The 12,792-nt window shown below is 49.2% G+C and overlaps 1 protein-coding gene across 4 annotated transcripts in view; it reads right to left on the bottom strand.

Annotated features, from left to right (window-relative positions):
• alg1 (ALG1 chitobiosyldiphosphodolichol beta-mannosyltransferase) overlaps positions 1–12,792 on the bottom strand; it is a 69,090-nt gene that overhangs the window by 35,507 nt on the left and 20,791 nt on the right. For all 4 annotated transcript variants that reach the window (XR_015079971.1, XM_086000908.1, XM_086000906.1 and 1 more), the window contains exon 8: positions 4,649–4,687. Coding sequence is in view for 3 of the 4 variants with exons in the window: in XM_086000908.1 (XP_085857034.1) it covers positions 4,649–4,687 (39 nt within the window). In the remaining variant the exon portion in view is untranslated. The remainder of the gene's footprint in view (positions 1–4,648; positions 4,688–12,792) is intronic.

The following is a 12,792-nucleotide window of genomic DNA, read 5'->3' as shown; positions in this document are numbered from 1 at the left end:
GATATGTGTCGGTGCAGGCTCGATGGGCCGAAATGGCCTCTATCTGCACTGTGGGGTTTCTGTGATTCTGTGAACTCTTGAGGGTTGCCGGGCTGGAGGAGGTTACAGAGATAGGGAGGGGCGAAGCCATGGAGGGATTTGAAAACAAGGATGAGAATTTTAAAATCAAGGCGTTGCTGGACCAGGAGTCAATGTAGGTCAGCAAGCACAGGGGTGATGGGTGAATGAGACTTGGTGCGAGTTAGGATGCGGGCAGCAGAGCTTTGGATGAGCTCAAGTTTACGGAGGGTGCAAGGTGGGAGGCAAGTCTAGAGGTAACAAAGGCATGGATGAGGGTTTTAACAGATGAGCTGAGTCAGGGGTAGAGACGGGCGATGTTACGGAGGGGGAAGTAACCAGTCTTGGTGATGGAGGATATGGGGTTGGAAGCTGAGCTCAGGGTCAAATAGGATGCCAAGGTTGTGAACAGGCTGGTTCAGCCTCAGCCAGGGAGAGGGATTGAGTCAATAGATAGGGCACAGAGTTTGTGGTGGGGCCGAAGACAATGAGGAAATACTGGATGTCCAACAAGCAGCATAACAGATCAGAGGAACTGGTGGGGGGGGGGGTGCGAGAGGTGGTGGTGAGGTAGTAGTTGGTGTCATCAGCGTGCACGTGGAACCGGACAAGGTGTTTTTGGATGTGTCGCCGAGGGGCAGCAAGTAGATGAGAAATAGGAGGGAGCCGAGGATAGGCCCTTGGCGGACTCCAGAGGTAACAGCGTGGGAGCGGGAAGAGAAGCCATTGCAGGTGATTCTCTGGCTACGATTGAATAGATAGGCATGGAACTAGGCGAGGGCAGCCCCGCCCAGCTGGACGAAGGTCGAGAGGCATTGGAGGAGGATGGCGTGGTCAATCATCTCAAAGACAGCAGATAAAAGTTTGAGACGAATGAGGAGGGATAGTTTACCACGGTCAGAGTCACACAATGTCATTTGTGACTTTGATCAGGGCTGTTTCAGTACTGTGGCAATGGCAGAAACCTGATTGGAGGGGTTCAAACATGAAGTTGAGGGAAAGATGGGCACGGATTTGGGAGGTGATAACACGTTCAAGGATTGTGGAGAGGAAAGGGAGGTTGGAGATGGGGTGGTAGTTTATAGGGACAGTGGGGTCAAGAGTGGATTTTTTGAGGAGGGGAGTAATGATGGCAGATTTGAAGGGGAGGGGGAGAGAGAAACATTAATATCAGCTAACATGGGGGCCAGGAAGAGAAGTTGGGTGCTCAGCAGTTTGGTGGGCATAGGGATGACGGAGAAGGAGGTGGGTCTCATGGCTAAGATGAGTTCAGAAAAGGCACAAGGGGATATAGGTGAGCAACATTAACCTGTCTTCTTTTTACTGATGTTGATAGGTCTGCTACGTATTTTTGGTTTTTATTTTGGCAGAATAATACATTGTTTGTTACATGCTACAATGCTCCAGTCATTATAAAACAAGCTGTGGCAGGGCATCTAATGACTTCTGCCATTAGTTAGTCATGCCCTTTTATGTTTAGGTTTTTTAATTTTTTGCGTGCCAAGCTGCTGAAAGTGTGAGCTTATAACGTCGCAGCAAGGGAAACCAGGCATCTGGGACCTGAGTGAACAGGGAAAGCAATTGTGTATCTCCTTACATAAGCAGACAGAAGATTTGTGAAATTAACAGCGCAAGGACTGAGAAGGAAGTGTGAATTAGAGTGGCTGAAATCAACGTCAAATCAGGTACAGAAAGAGAAATAAAGAGAGGGAAAGAAAGATCGGATTTAGAGAGATAGAAAGGAATTTTATGTTTTGCATTTGTAATATCTTCAACAATTAAAACCTGAAGGAATGAGACTCCACACTTGCAATAGTTAATTTTCAGTGCCAGAGAGGTTGGCTGGCAGTAATTAACACTTACCATGTTGTTAAAAGCGTACTTAGACTGAAATAGACAAGACTTAACTTTCTGTGGCGAGTTTGTTCACATCTACCACGCAAGTACAGCAATTTCATGCCATTTAATGGTGAGGCAGCCAGTGAGATGCAGTTTTTGTGAAGCTAGTGGCGGAGCAGTGCATTGCGGACAGCAACTTTGGATTTCCGTGTTTAACCACACATCTGCCCTCGCCCGAAATTGCTGTAGCATTTACGCATAAATAATGGAGAACGGCATTAGCCACCCTGTTATTTTGACAGCAAATTATAGGCCATTATATGTAAGCCGGCCTCCCACCTTCCACCCTCCGTAAACTTGAACTCATCCAAAGCTCTGCTGCCGTATCCTAACTCGTGCTCGCTGACCTAGATTGGCTCCTGGTCCAGCAACGCCTCAAATTTAAAATTCTCATACTTCTGTTCAAATCCCTTCATGACCTCACCCCCATCTCTGTAAATTTCTCCAGTCCTGCAACCCTCAGAACTCTACGCTCTTCCAATTCTGACCTTTTGTGCATCCCCGATTTCCTTCGCCACACCACTGGCAGCCATGCCTTCAGTTAACTAGGCCCCAAGCACTGGAATTCCCTCCCGAAACCGCTCAGCATCTCGATCACTTTCTTCTCCTTTAAAACCTACCTCATTCACCTGTCCTACTAGCTCATGTGGCTCAGTGTCAAATTTTGTCGGATAATGCTCTAGAGAAGCGCCCTGGGACATTTTACTATGTCAAAAGCACTACATAAATGCAAGTTGTTGTTGTTAGCAATGCCACAGAAAATCTATTGGTATTAATAAAATTGGGTATATTCTTGCCTATGTACCTGAAAATTTGCCAAATCCAATCCCCCACAGTAAATAAATTCTCCACTAATCCTTTTTTACTCCTGCCATACTCTAAAGGTTTATCATTCTAAATCAACTTCAAAGTGGATTCCCTGACTAAAGCTAAAAAGAAAACCCCAAATTTCACAGCTTAAGAGGCCATCAAAACCATTATGGCATTTTGCAATTTACACCACATTGAAGTTAATAATTGAAAAATAAAAACTGATTCTTTTTAAATTAAAATGATTTTGAAGGAATAGTGTTTCCATGATTTGTTACGTCCGTTTCAAGTGCAAAGTAAAAGGTTTTTAAACTATTGGCCCTGAAATTAGGATCGGGTGCTTGCCGCGCGTGCAAGCCCCCGATCTGCACTCACCCTGCGCGCCGACATCTGAAGCCCGGGCCTGCTCGCATTTCCTGTCACTGGCCCGGTTCAGATGTCGGCGCGATGTGCTTACCTGATCCAGCGGCGTAGTTAGTGCGATGTGCCGGCTGGGATCAGGTGAGCACTGTGCAGCCAATCAGGGGAGGGGAAACTCATTCATGAGTTTGACAGAAAGAGCTGTTAAACTCATGAAAACTCCTGGCCCCAAAACACTACTTAAACCTGAAAGAAAATTAAAAAAACATTGCACTACTTAAATGAACAATAAAGAACTCTGAAAAACTATTTTAAACAATAATTTTAAAATTTTAAAAAAAATTAAAATTTTTTAAATCAGGGCTAAAACTAAACTTACCTTACTGTAAACTCTTTTAAAAATAACAAACCTGTGGAAAAAAAAATTCTCAATTGTACTAAAAGCCCACTTACCTGAAAAACTAAGTACTTACGTGTGGTTTTTCAATGCGTAAAGACTGGAGGCCTTTACACACGCGCAACTCTGGAAAAAAAAAGAAATTTCACTGCGCACGCGCTGCCTGTGCAGTCGCGCGCGTTCTGCCTCTTAACCCCTTAGGTCAGAGGACAGGAAATGCCAGTTTTCAACGCATGCGCTGTGCATGCTGAAAACCGGCAATTCCTCCGGGCACACGCGTGAGTACCCCGTCCGTACTCACGCGTTGTGCCCGGAATTACTGGGCCATTAATTATATAATGGGCTGTAATTTGCACCCCCTACTGGCGTGTACGCGCCCATAGGGGCCGTGCAAGAATCTTCTTGACAGATCATCCGCGGGCGGAGAGTTGCGCTATTTGCCCAGCGAATGCCCATGAAATTCTTACGCCTGGTAAAAGCAGGCACATGGCTGGCTTTTACCAGCACAAGAGTTTTAGAAAAAAATTAGAAAAATAAAATGTTATCAATAATTTATACTTTTAAAACCTGTCCAATTAGGTAAGTTTATTTTTAGCCCCTTTAAAACATGTACATTTATTTTTCAAAAAATGTAACTTGTTTTAAATATTTAATTAAATGACATTTTAATTAATTTTAAACGTGATTTTTAAAAAATTTTTTAATTTGAAGCGTAGAGGTATTTTTTGGGCTATTCCCATTCATGTTTATGGGGTTTCCGTACATAAGGAATCCCCATAAGCATGAATGGGGATTCCCTTCTTTCATTTGTTGGGCCAGCCCATGTGATCCCGGGCGCTTGCTATCCGCCTGCGCCCGAGATACCTGGGCCTCTTCCCGCGGGTACCTGGAGAGGCCCAGGACCACGAGTCTCCAGACCACCAGGGAGGCGCGAATTTTATTTGCGGATCGGAGGCATTTCCCAGAGGCGGGAAGCCTCTGACCTCAAATTCAGGGCCAATAATGATGCAGCAGTTATCCATTTAATATCTGTGTATATGCATTATTCACTGAATCCTTTAAAGGCAAAGATAATAGTGTACTGCACATTTAGACCACAAGAAATGCAAGTTAACAGAAACCTACCTTCCAAGGCTTTCAACAGAATGGAGAAATCTTCATCCTCTAAAAATCAAAGGAGAGTATTCCATTAATGATTGAAGTCAGAAGTATCCGAGGGGTTGTCTTCCTGGGCCTCAGGAGCCACAAACCAAGTTTTAATCCATTTCACATTAATTTGCATAAATGGTGATGCAAACAGATTTGGGTGTTTTGATTCAACATTTATGCACTAAATGTAGTACAGTACTAAAATTAGCTCTCTGAACCACCAAGCCCACAAAATTTACAGGATAATCTAGCAAATAAGCATAAATGCAAATAGGATTAAGTTAGCTATCAGCAACCTAAATTGCCCCATCTTACTCTCTCCCCATCCTCCCCTCCCTAAGTGCCTACTGCCAGCTAATCTCGCAAACCTCCTCCCTGCTCTGCCCCTCTGGACTATGCCAGTAAATTAGGTATCATCGCCCCTCTCTGCATTTCCCTTCAAAATGTACGTTCACTTGTAAATAAGGGCCTCGTCATCTATGACCTTATTGTGGACGATCAAATTGACATCATGGCATTGATGGAAACATGGTTGAAGGGTGATGACACCTTTCCCCTTAATGAAGCTTCCCCACCTGGCCATACTTTGCACCATATTCCATGGCCAAACTGCCGTAGTCCTTATATCTAAATCACACCTTGGTTTGTCTCCCTACTCCTCCGGCAACTTCTCCTCCTTTGAGCATCTCACCTTGTTCCACCCCTCTCGTCTCTCTGTACCGCCCACCCAAATACCACACCAATTTTCTCAATGAGCTATCATCTCTGCTTCTGCACCAAGCGACTTCTCATCCTCGGTGATTTCAACCTCCATCTCAACTCATCTTGCCTCCCCTCCATTCCTCCATTAATCTCTCCCTTCATGTCAACTTCCCCACCCATATACACGGCCACCCCCTCGATCTTATCTCACATAGCCTCACTATCCCCGCCGTAACCATTACCAATAAGGCAATCTCCGATCATATCCTTATATCACTCTCTACCCATATTTCCCTTCCCCCTCCTAAACCCACTTCTTTTCAGATCAGCCCCTGGAAAATAACTCGAGAGTCCCATACCACAGCACTTTCTAATTCCCTAACTACGGTTCTCCATGACGTCTCTGCAGCTACTGACTTTCTAAATCACACCCTCTCCTACTAGCTTAGATGCCCTTGTCCCCACTAAAATCATTACATTCTCTCACCCTAGTCATTCCTCCTGGTGTACCCTGATATACCTATCAATTCCTTCCATGAAAAGCGACGAGTTAAGATAGTAACTATAGGTTTTTATTGGCTAAATAACAGAGCCCACCCTCGTGGGTGATCGGTTCCAACAAGGAAGAATACTAGCCAAGCAGTCACCTTTATACCTGGGCAAGCAGGCGGAGCCATGGGCGGAGTCAGCTGAGGTATGCCTAGGTATAACAGCGTGCGTGGCAAGAGGTAACCTTGTGCAGTGATAACAACAGTGTAAACAGTGATAACAACAGTGTAACAATAGTGAACGGTTGTGAACGGTAACAGTGGTTTACCACATTCACCCCTTGTTTAAAATTGAGTCCGGCGGGGTGAAGTGTACTACCAGTTCGTGTATGTCAGTCTCTCAGGAGGCCTCGTAAGCCTTTCTGATCGGCGCAGCAGCGGCGGCGGTGGTGCAGTATCCGATGTTAATGCTGGTGTCTGCGTGGTCGACGAAGGCTCCTGGGGTTCCGGCATGCCGTCTACAGGAGCTGGATTTGGGGGAGTGGTGGGGGGTAACGGTGGTATCTCAGGGGTGCCCAAGGGTGCGAGGTCTCGCAAGGAGACAGTGTCCTCCCGCCCGTCTGGGTATGCCACATAGGCGTACTGGGGGTTGGCGTGCAGGAGGTCCACCCTCTCGACCAGGGGGTCCGTTTTATGGGTCCTCACGTGCTTCCGCAGCAGGACGGGCACCGGAGAAGTCAGCCATGTTGGTAGCGAGGTTCCCGTAGTCGACTTCCTGGGGAAAACAAACATTCGTTCATGGGGGGTGGCGTTAATGGCAGTGCAAAGCAGTGACCGGATGGAGTGGAGCGCTGCCGGGAGGACTTCCTGCCAGCGAGAGGTTGGGAGGCCCTTAGACTTTAGGGCTAAGAGGACGGCCTTCCAAACTGTCGCGTTTTCTCTTTCCACCTGGCCGTTCCCCCGGGGGTTGTAGCTGGTGGTCCTGCTCGCAGCAATACCTCTCGCGAGCAGGAACTGGCGAAGTTCCTCGCTCATGAAGGATGCGCCCCGGTCGCTATGTATATAGTTCGGGAACCCGAACAAGGCGAAGAGGTCGTTCAGGCATTTGATGACCGTGGTACTGGTCATGTCTGGGCAGGGGATGGCAAAGGGGAAACGGGAGTACTCGTCAATAATGTTGAGGAAGTACACATTACGGTCAGAGGACGGGAGGGGCCCCTTAAAATCGATGCTCAAGCGCTCGAAGGGGCGGGTGGCCTTGATCAGGCTTGCTCTGTCCGGCCTATAGAAATGCGGTTTGCATTCGGCACAGGTTTGGCAGTTCCTGGTCATGGTCCTGACCTCCTCGATGGAGTAGGGCAGGTTGCGGGCCTTAATGAAGTGGTAAAGTCTGGTGACCCCGGGGTGGCAGAGGTCGTTGTGGAGGGTCCGCAGTCTATCAACTTGCGCGTTGGCGCATGTACTTCGTGATAGAGCATCTGGGGGGTCGTTGAGTTTACCAGGCCGGTACAAGATATCGTAATCGTAGGTGGAGAGCTCAATTCTCCACCTCAAGATCTTGTCATTCTTGATTTTGCCCTTCAGCTTGTTATTAAACATAAAAGCAACCGAACGCTGGTCGGTGAGGAGGGTAAATCGTTTGCCTGCCAGGTAATGCCTCCAGCGTCGTACCGCCTCCACAATCGCCTGGGCCTCCTTCTCGACAGAAGAGTGTCGGATCTCAGGACCCTGGAGGGTCCTTGAGAAGGCGGCCACAGGTCTCCCCGCCTGGTTAAGGGTTGCAGCTAGGGCGAAGTCGGATGCATCGCTTTCCACTTGGAAAGGGATGGACTCATCCACTGCGTGCATTGTGGCCTTCGCAATGTCTCCTTTTATGAGGGAGAAGGCTGCGCCTGCTTCTGCTGTCAGGGGGGGTCTGGCTTTGTCCGCATAATTGGGCACCCATTGGGCATAGTAAGCTAAGAGCCCCAGGGTTCTCTTCAGCGCCTTTGGACAGTGGGGGAGGGGAAGCTCCATGAGGGGGCGCATTCTTTCGGGGTCGGGGCCGATGACTCCATTCTCTACTACGCAGCCGAGGATGGCAAGGCGCGAGGTGTTAAACACACATTTCTCCTTATTGTAAGTGAGGTTCAGCCGTTGGGCCGTACGGAGGAATTTCTCCAGATTAACATCGTGGTCCTGCTGGTTGCGGCCGCAGATGGTGACGTTATCTAGATAAGGGAACGTGGCCTGCAGCGCGTTCTGGTCAACCATCCGGTCCATCTCCCTTTGGAAGACCGAAACCCCGTTGGCGACGCCGAAGGGAACCCAAAGGAAGTGGTAGAGGCGGCCATTCGCCTCGAAGGCGGTATACTGGCGGTCCTCAGGGCGGATAGGGAGTTGGTGATAGGCCGACTTGAGGTCGATGGTGGGGAATACCCGGTACTGTGCAATCTGGTTGACCATATCAGATATGCGGGGAAGGGGGTATGCGTCCAGCTGGGTGTACCGGTTTATGGTTTGGCTGCAGTCGATGACCAGGCGGTGTTTATCGCCGGTCTTAACGACTACGACCTGGGCACGCCAGGGGCTGGTGCTCCCCTCGATGATGCCCTCCCTCAGGAGTCGCTGCACCTCAGAGGTAATAAAAGCTCTGTCCCCGGCGCTGTACCGCCCGCTCTTGGTAGCGACGGGTTTAAAGTCACGGGTGAGGTTAGCGAACAAGGAGGGGGGCGGGACTTTGAGGGTGGAGAGGCCGCAGGTGGTACGCGGCGGGCGGTTTAAATTTTGCTGGTTGCAGACTGTGAGTGGGGGGAGGGATCCACCGTAAGCCAAAGTGACACTTTGAAGGTGGCTTTGGAAATCCAGCCCTAGTAGGACGGCAGCGCAGAGCTGGGGCAGGACGAGAAGTTTAAAGTTTTTATATTCCGTGCCCCTAACCGACAGGGTCACCACACAGTAGCCGCTGATGTCTGTTGAATGGGACCGCCGCCATCGAGATCCGATGGCACGTTGGCCGGGCAGTGAGGGAGTAGCAGTTCACCGTGTCTGGGTGAATAAAACTCTCCGTGCTTCCGCTGTCGAACAGGCAGGTCGTGGCGTGGCCGTTTACTTCGATGTCCATCATGGACTTGGACAGATGATGCGGGAGAGCTTGGTCAAGCGTGACGGAGGCCAGTCTATGGCTGAGTGAGCTGCTGTAGTCTGCAGGTGAGGCGGTGGTCGGGTCTGGAGACAAAACGGCGGCCGGGTCTGGAGACAAAACGGCGGCCGAGTGCGGCGAACAAAATGGCGGCGCCCATGACGCGGATCCCCACGAAGTTGGACAAAATGGCGGAGAAGATGGCCGCCCCCACAACTCACATGAGGCACTGCTGGCGTCTGTGGCCTTGATCAAAGATGGCCGCCCCACGACTCACATGATGCAATGCTGGCATCTGTGGCCTTGATCAAAGATGGCCACCCCCACAACTCACATGAGGCACTGCTGGCGTCTGTGGCTTTCCCCCTGCAGGCGTTTACGAAGTGGCCTTTCTTTTTGCAGCCGGAGCAGGTCGCGTTCCTTGCAGGGCAGCGCGCCCTTTGATGTCTCGCCTGGCCACAGAAGCAGCTGGCGGCCCGATCGCGGAGGTCCGCTGCCGCAACAGGTCCCGGGGGTGGCGGTCCCGATCGATTCCGGGACACCGACGCCGTAGTAGGTCCCAGGGGCGGCGGTGCGAGGGGTATTGCGGCCGGAGTCGGGCCCGAGTCGCACTGTACCTGGAGTACGCCTCGAGGTCCCGATGGGCCACTTCCAGGGAGCGAGCGAGGGCTGCAGCTGTTTTCAATTCGAGGTCCTTTGATTCGAGCAGTCTTTGCCGTGAGTAGTCGGACCGAAGGCCTTTCACGAAGGCATCGCGGATATTTCCTTCAGTATTTTCTGCAGCCATTACAGCTTTAAAGTCACAGTCCCTGCCGAGTGTTTGTAGCGCCCGTAAAAATTCATCTACAGACTCTCCTGGCTGTTGCGAGCGGGATCTTAGGAGATATCTGGCATACATTGAATTTACTGGGCTCCGGTACTGCTCTTTTAGCAGGTTGAGGGCGTCCTCGTATGTAGCAAGGTCCCGGATGAGTGCAAATACTTTAGGGCTCATCTGGGCGGTCAGGACTCTTAGTTTGGATTCCGGAGGCACGCCGGAGGCTCCCAGGTAGGATTCGAAACAGCTCAGCCAGTGTTCGAAGTCGAGGGCTGAATTCGCTGCCTGTGGGTTTAGATCCAGGTACGGCGGTCGGAGGGCTCGCAGCCAAGTCGGCTGCTGGGGCTGGTCAGTCATTTCAAAATTTAGCCAATAAAATTGATATACCTATCAATTCATTCCATGAAAAGCGACGAGTTAAGATAGTAACTATAGGTTTTTATTGGCTAAATAACAGAGCCCACCCTCGTGGGTGATCGGTTCCAACAAGGAAGAATACTAGCCAAGCGGTCACCTTTATACCTGGGCAAGCAGGCGGAGCCATGGGCGGAGTCAGCTGAGGTATGCCTAGGTATAACAGCGTGCGTGACAAGAGGTAACCTTGTGTAGTGATAACAACAGTGTAAACAGTGATAACAACAGTGTAACAATAGTGAACGGTTGTGAACGGTAACAGTGGTTTACCACATACCCCTCATCTCTGCTCCCGTAAGTCCAAGGGACGCAGACTTGAATGTCTTTGGTGGAAAACTGGTCTAATCATCCATCACCAGATTTGGCTAGATCATATAAAGCACTACTGGGTCCTGCTCTCCATCACTAAAACCATCCACTATTCCAAGATCATCCACGACGGCAAAAATACCAGGCTTCTCTTCACCACTAACCGTCTTCTCAAACCACCCTCCCCCTACCTCCTCCTCCCTCACCTCCAACAATAAATGTGACTTTGTTAAAAAGACTGACAACATCCGTTCAACTGCTTCCGCTTTCAATTCCTTCCCTTCCCGAGCCTGCTGGACCTTACTTCCTCTCCGTTTCCACCCCCTGCCCTAACCCTAAATTTGCATATTTCTCTAATTTCTCTCCTCTCTTGCTCTTTCAAAGCTCATCTCGTCAATGAGACCGACCTCCTGCTCTCTCGACCATATTCCTACTAAATTGCTGACAACCAAACTTTCCTTCCTGGCTCCCATGTTCGCAGATTGTTAACTGTTCCCTCTCCTCCAGTATTGTCCCCCTTTCCTCCAGTATTGTCCCCCTTTCCTTAAAATCTGCAGTCATCACCCCTCTCCTCAAAAAACTAACCCTCGACCCCGCAAACCATCACCTCATCTCCAACTTCCTTTTCCTCTCCCAAGTCCTTGAACGTGTTGTCACCTCCCAAATCCGTGCCCATCTTTCCCAGAACTCCTTGTTCAAATCCCTCCAATCAGGCTTCCGCTCGTCACAGTACTGAAACTGCTCTTACCAAGGTCACAAATGACATCAGAATTGACTGCGACAAAGGTAAACTATCCCTTCTCATCCTTCTCGACCTGTCTGCAGCCTTTGACACAGTTGACCACAAAATTCTGCTCCAACGACTCTCCACCTTCGTCAAGCTGGATGGGCTTGCACGCGCCTGGTTTAATTCCTATCTTTCCAACCGTAACCATAGCATCACCTGCATGGCTTCTCTTCCCAATCCCGCACTCACCCCTCTGGTATCCCCTAAGGAGCTATCCTTGGCCCCCTCCTATTTCTCATCTACATGCTGCCCCTCGGCAACATCATCCGGCAACACAACATGAGTTTTCACATGTACGCTGATGATACCCAGCTTGACCTCTCCTCCACCTCTCTCGAACCCTCCACCGTCTCTATACTATCAGACTGCTTGTCCAACATCCAGCACTGGATGAGTAGAAATTTCCTCCAATTAAATATCAGGAAGACTGAAGTCATTGTCTTCGATTCATGCCACAAACTCCATTCCCTTTCCTCTGATTCGATCTCTCTCCCCGGCAACTATCTAAGGCTGACCAAGTCTGTTCGCAACCTTGGAGTCATATTTGATCACAAATTGAGCTTCCTAACTCATATCCGTTCTATCACGAAGACTGCCCATTTCCACCTTCGTAATATCGCCCGTCTCTGCCCTTACCTCAATTTATCTGCTGCTGAAACCCTCATCCATGCCTTTATCACCTCTAGACTTGACTATTCCAACGCACTCCTGGCCGGCCTCCCTAGTTCTACCCTCCATAAACTTGAGGCCTTCCAAAATTCTGTTGCCAGTGTGCTAATTCGCACTAAGTCCCGCTCACCCATCTCCCCCCTGTGTTTGCTGACCTACATTGGCTCCCAGTTAAGCAATGCCTCAATTTTAAAATTCTCATTGTTGTTTTCAAATCCCTCCATGGCCTTGCTCCTCCTTACCTCTAATCTCCTCCAGCCCTATAATCCCCCAAACCTCTGCGCTTCACCTATTCTGGACTTTTGAACAACCCCGAATTTAAGTGCTCCACCATTGGCGGTCGTGCCTTCAGCTGCCTAGGTCCTGAGCTCTGGAATTCTCTCCCTAAATTGCTCCACCTCTCTACTTATCTTTCCTCCTTTAAGACTCTCCTTAAAACCTATCTCTTCGACCAAACTTCTGGTCATCTGCCATAACATCTTATATGGCTCGGTGTCAAATTTTGGTTTTTTTGATCACACTCCTGTGAAGCGCCTTGGGACGTTTTATTACTAAAGGTGCTTTATAAATATATAAGTTGTTGTTGTTGAGTTGCCTGGCCATTAAGGGCTGGAGCACCAGGATTGCATGTGGCTCTTGGGCCACAAATTGGACACCTCAGACCTACAATACAGCATCACTACTCTGGAGAAAATTAAGTCTGTCTGAATGTCGCAAAGTAAAAATGATTCCCGCAGTTGTCTTTGATTTTACACGTGAATTGCAAAGACATTTAAAACTAGAAAAATGAATTTTTTAGCTGTCAAAACATTC

The sequence above is a fragment of the Somniosus microcephalus genome, chromosome 11 (assembly GCF_052327205.1).
Source record: "Somniosus microcephalus isolate GS21.2 chromosome 11, FLI_Smic_1.0, whole genome shotgun sequence".
NCBI classification, from domain to species: domain Eukaryota; kingdom Metazoa; phylum Chordata; class Chondrichthyes; order Squaliformes; family Somniosidae; genus Somniosus; species Somniosus microcephalus.
The sequence above is the reverse complement of the archived record's forward strand: the minus strand, read 5'-3'. Positions and strand labels throughout refer to the sequence as shown.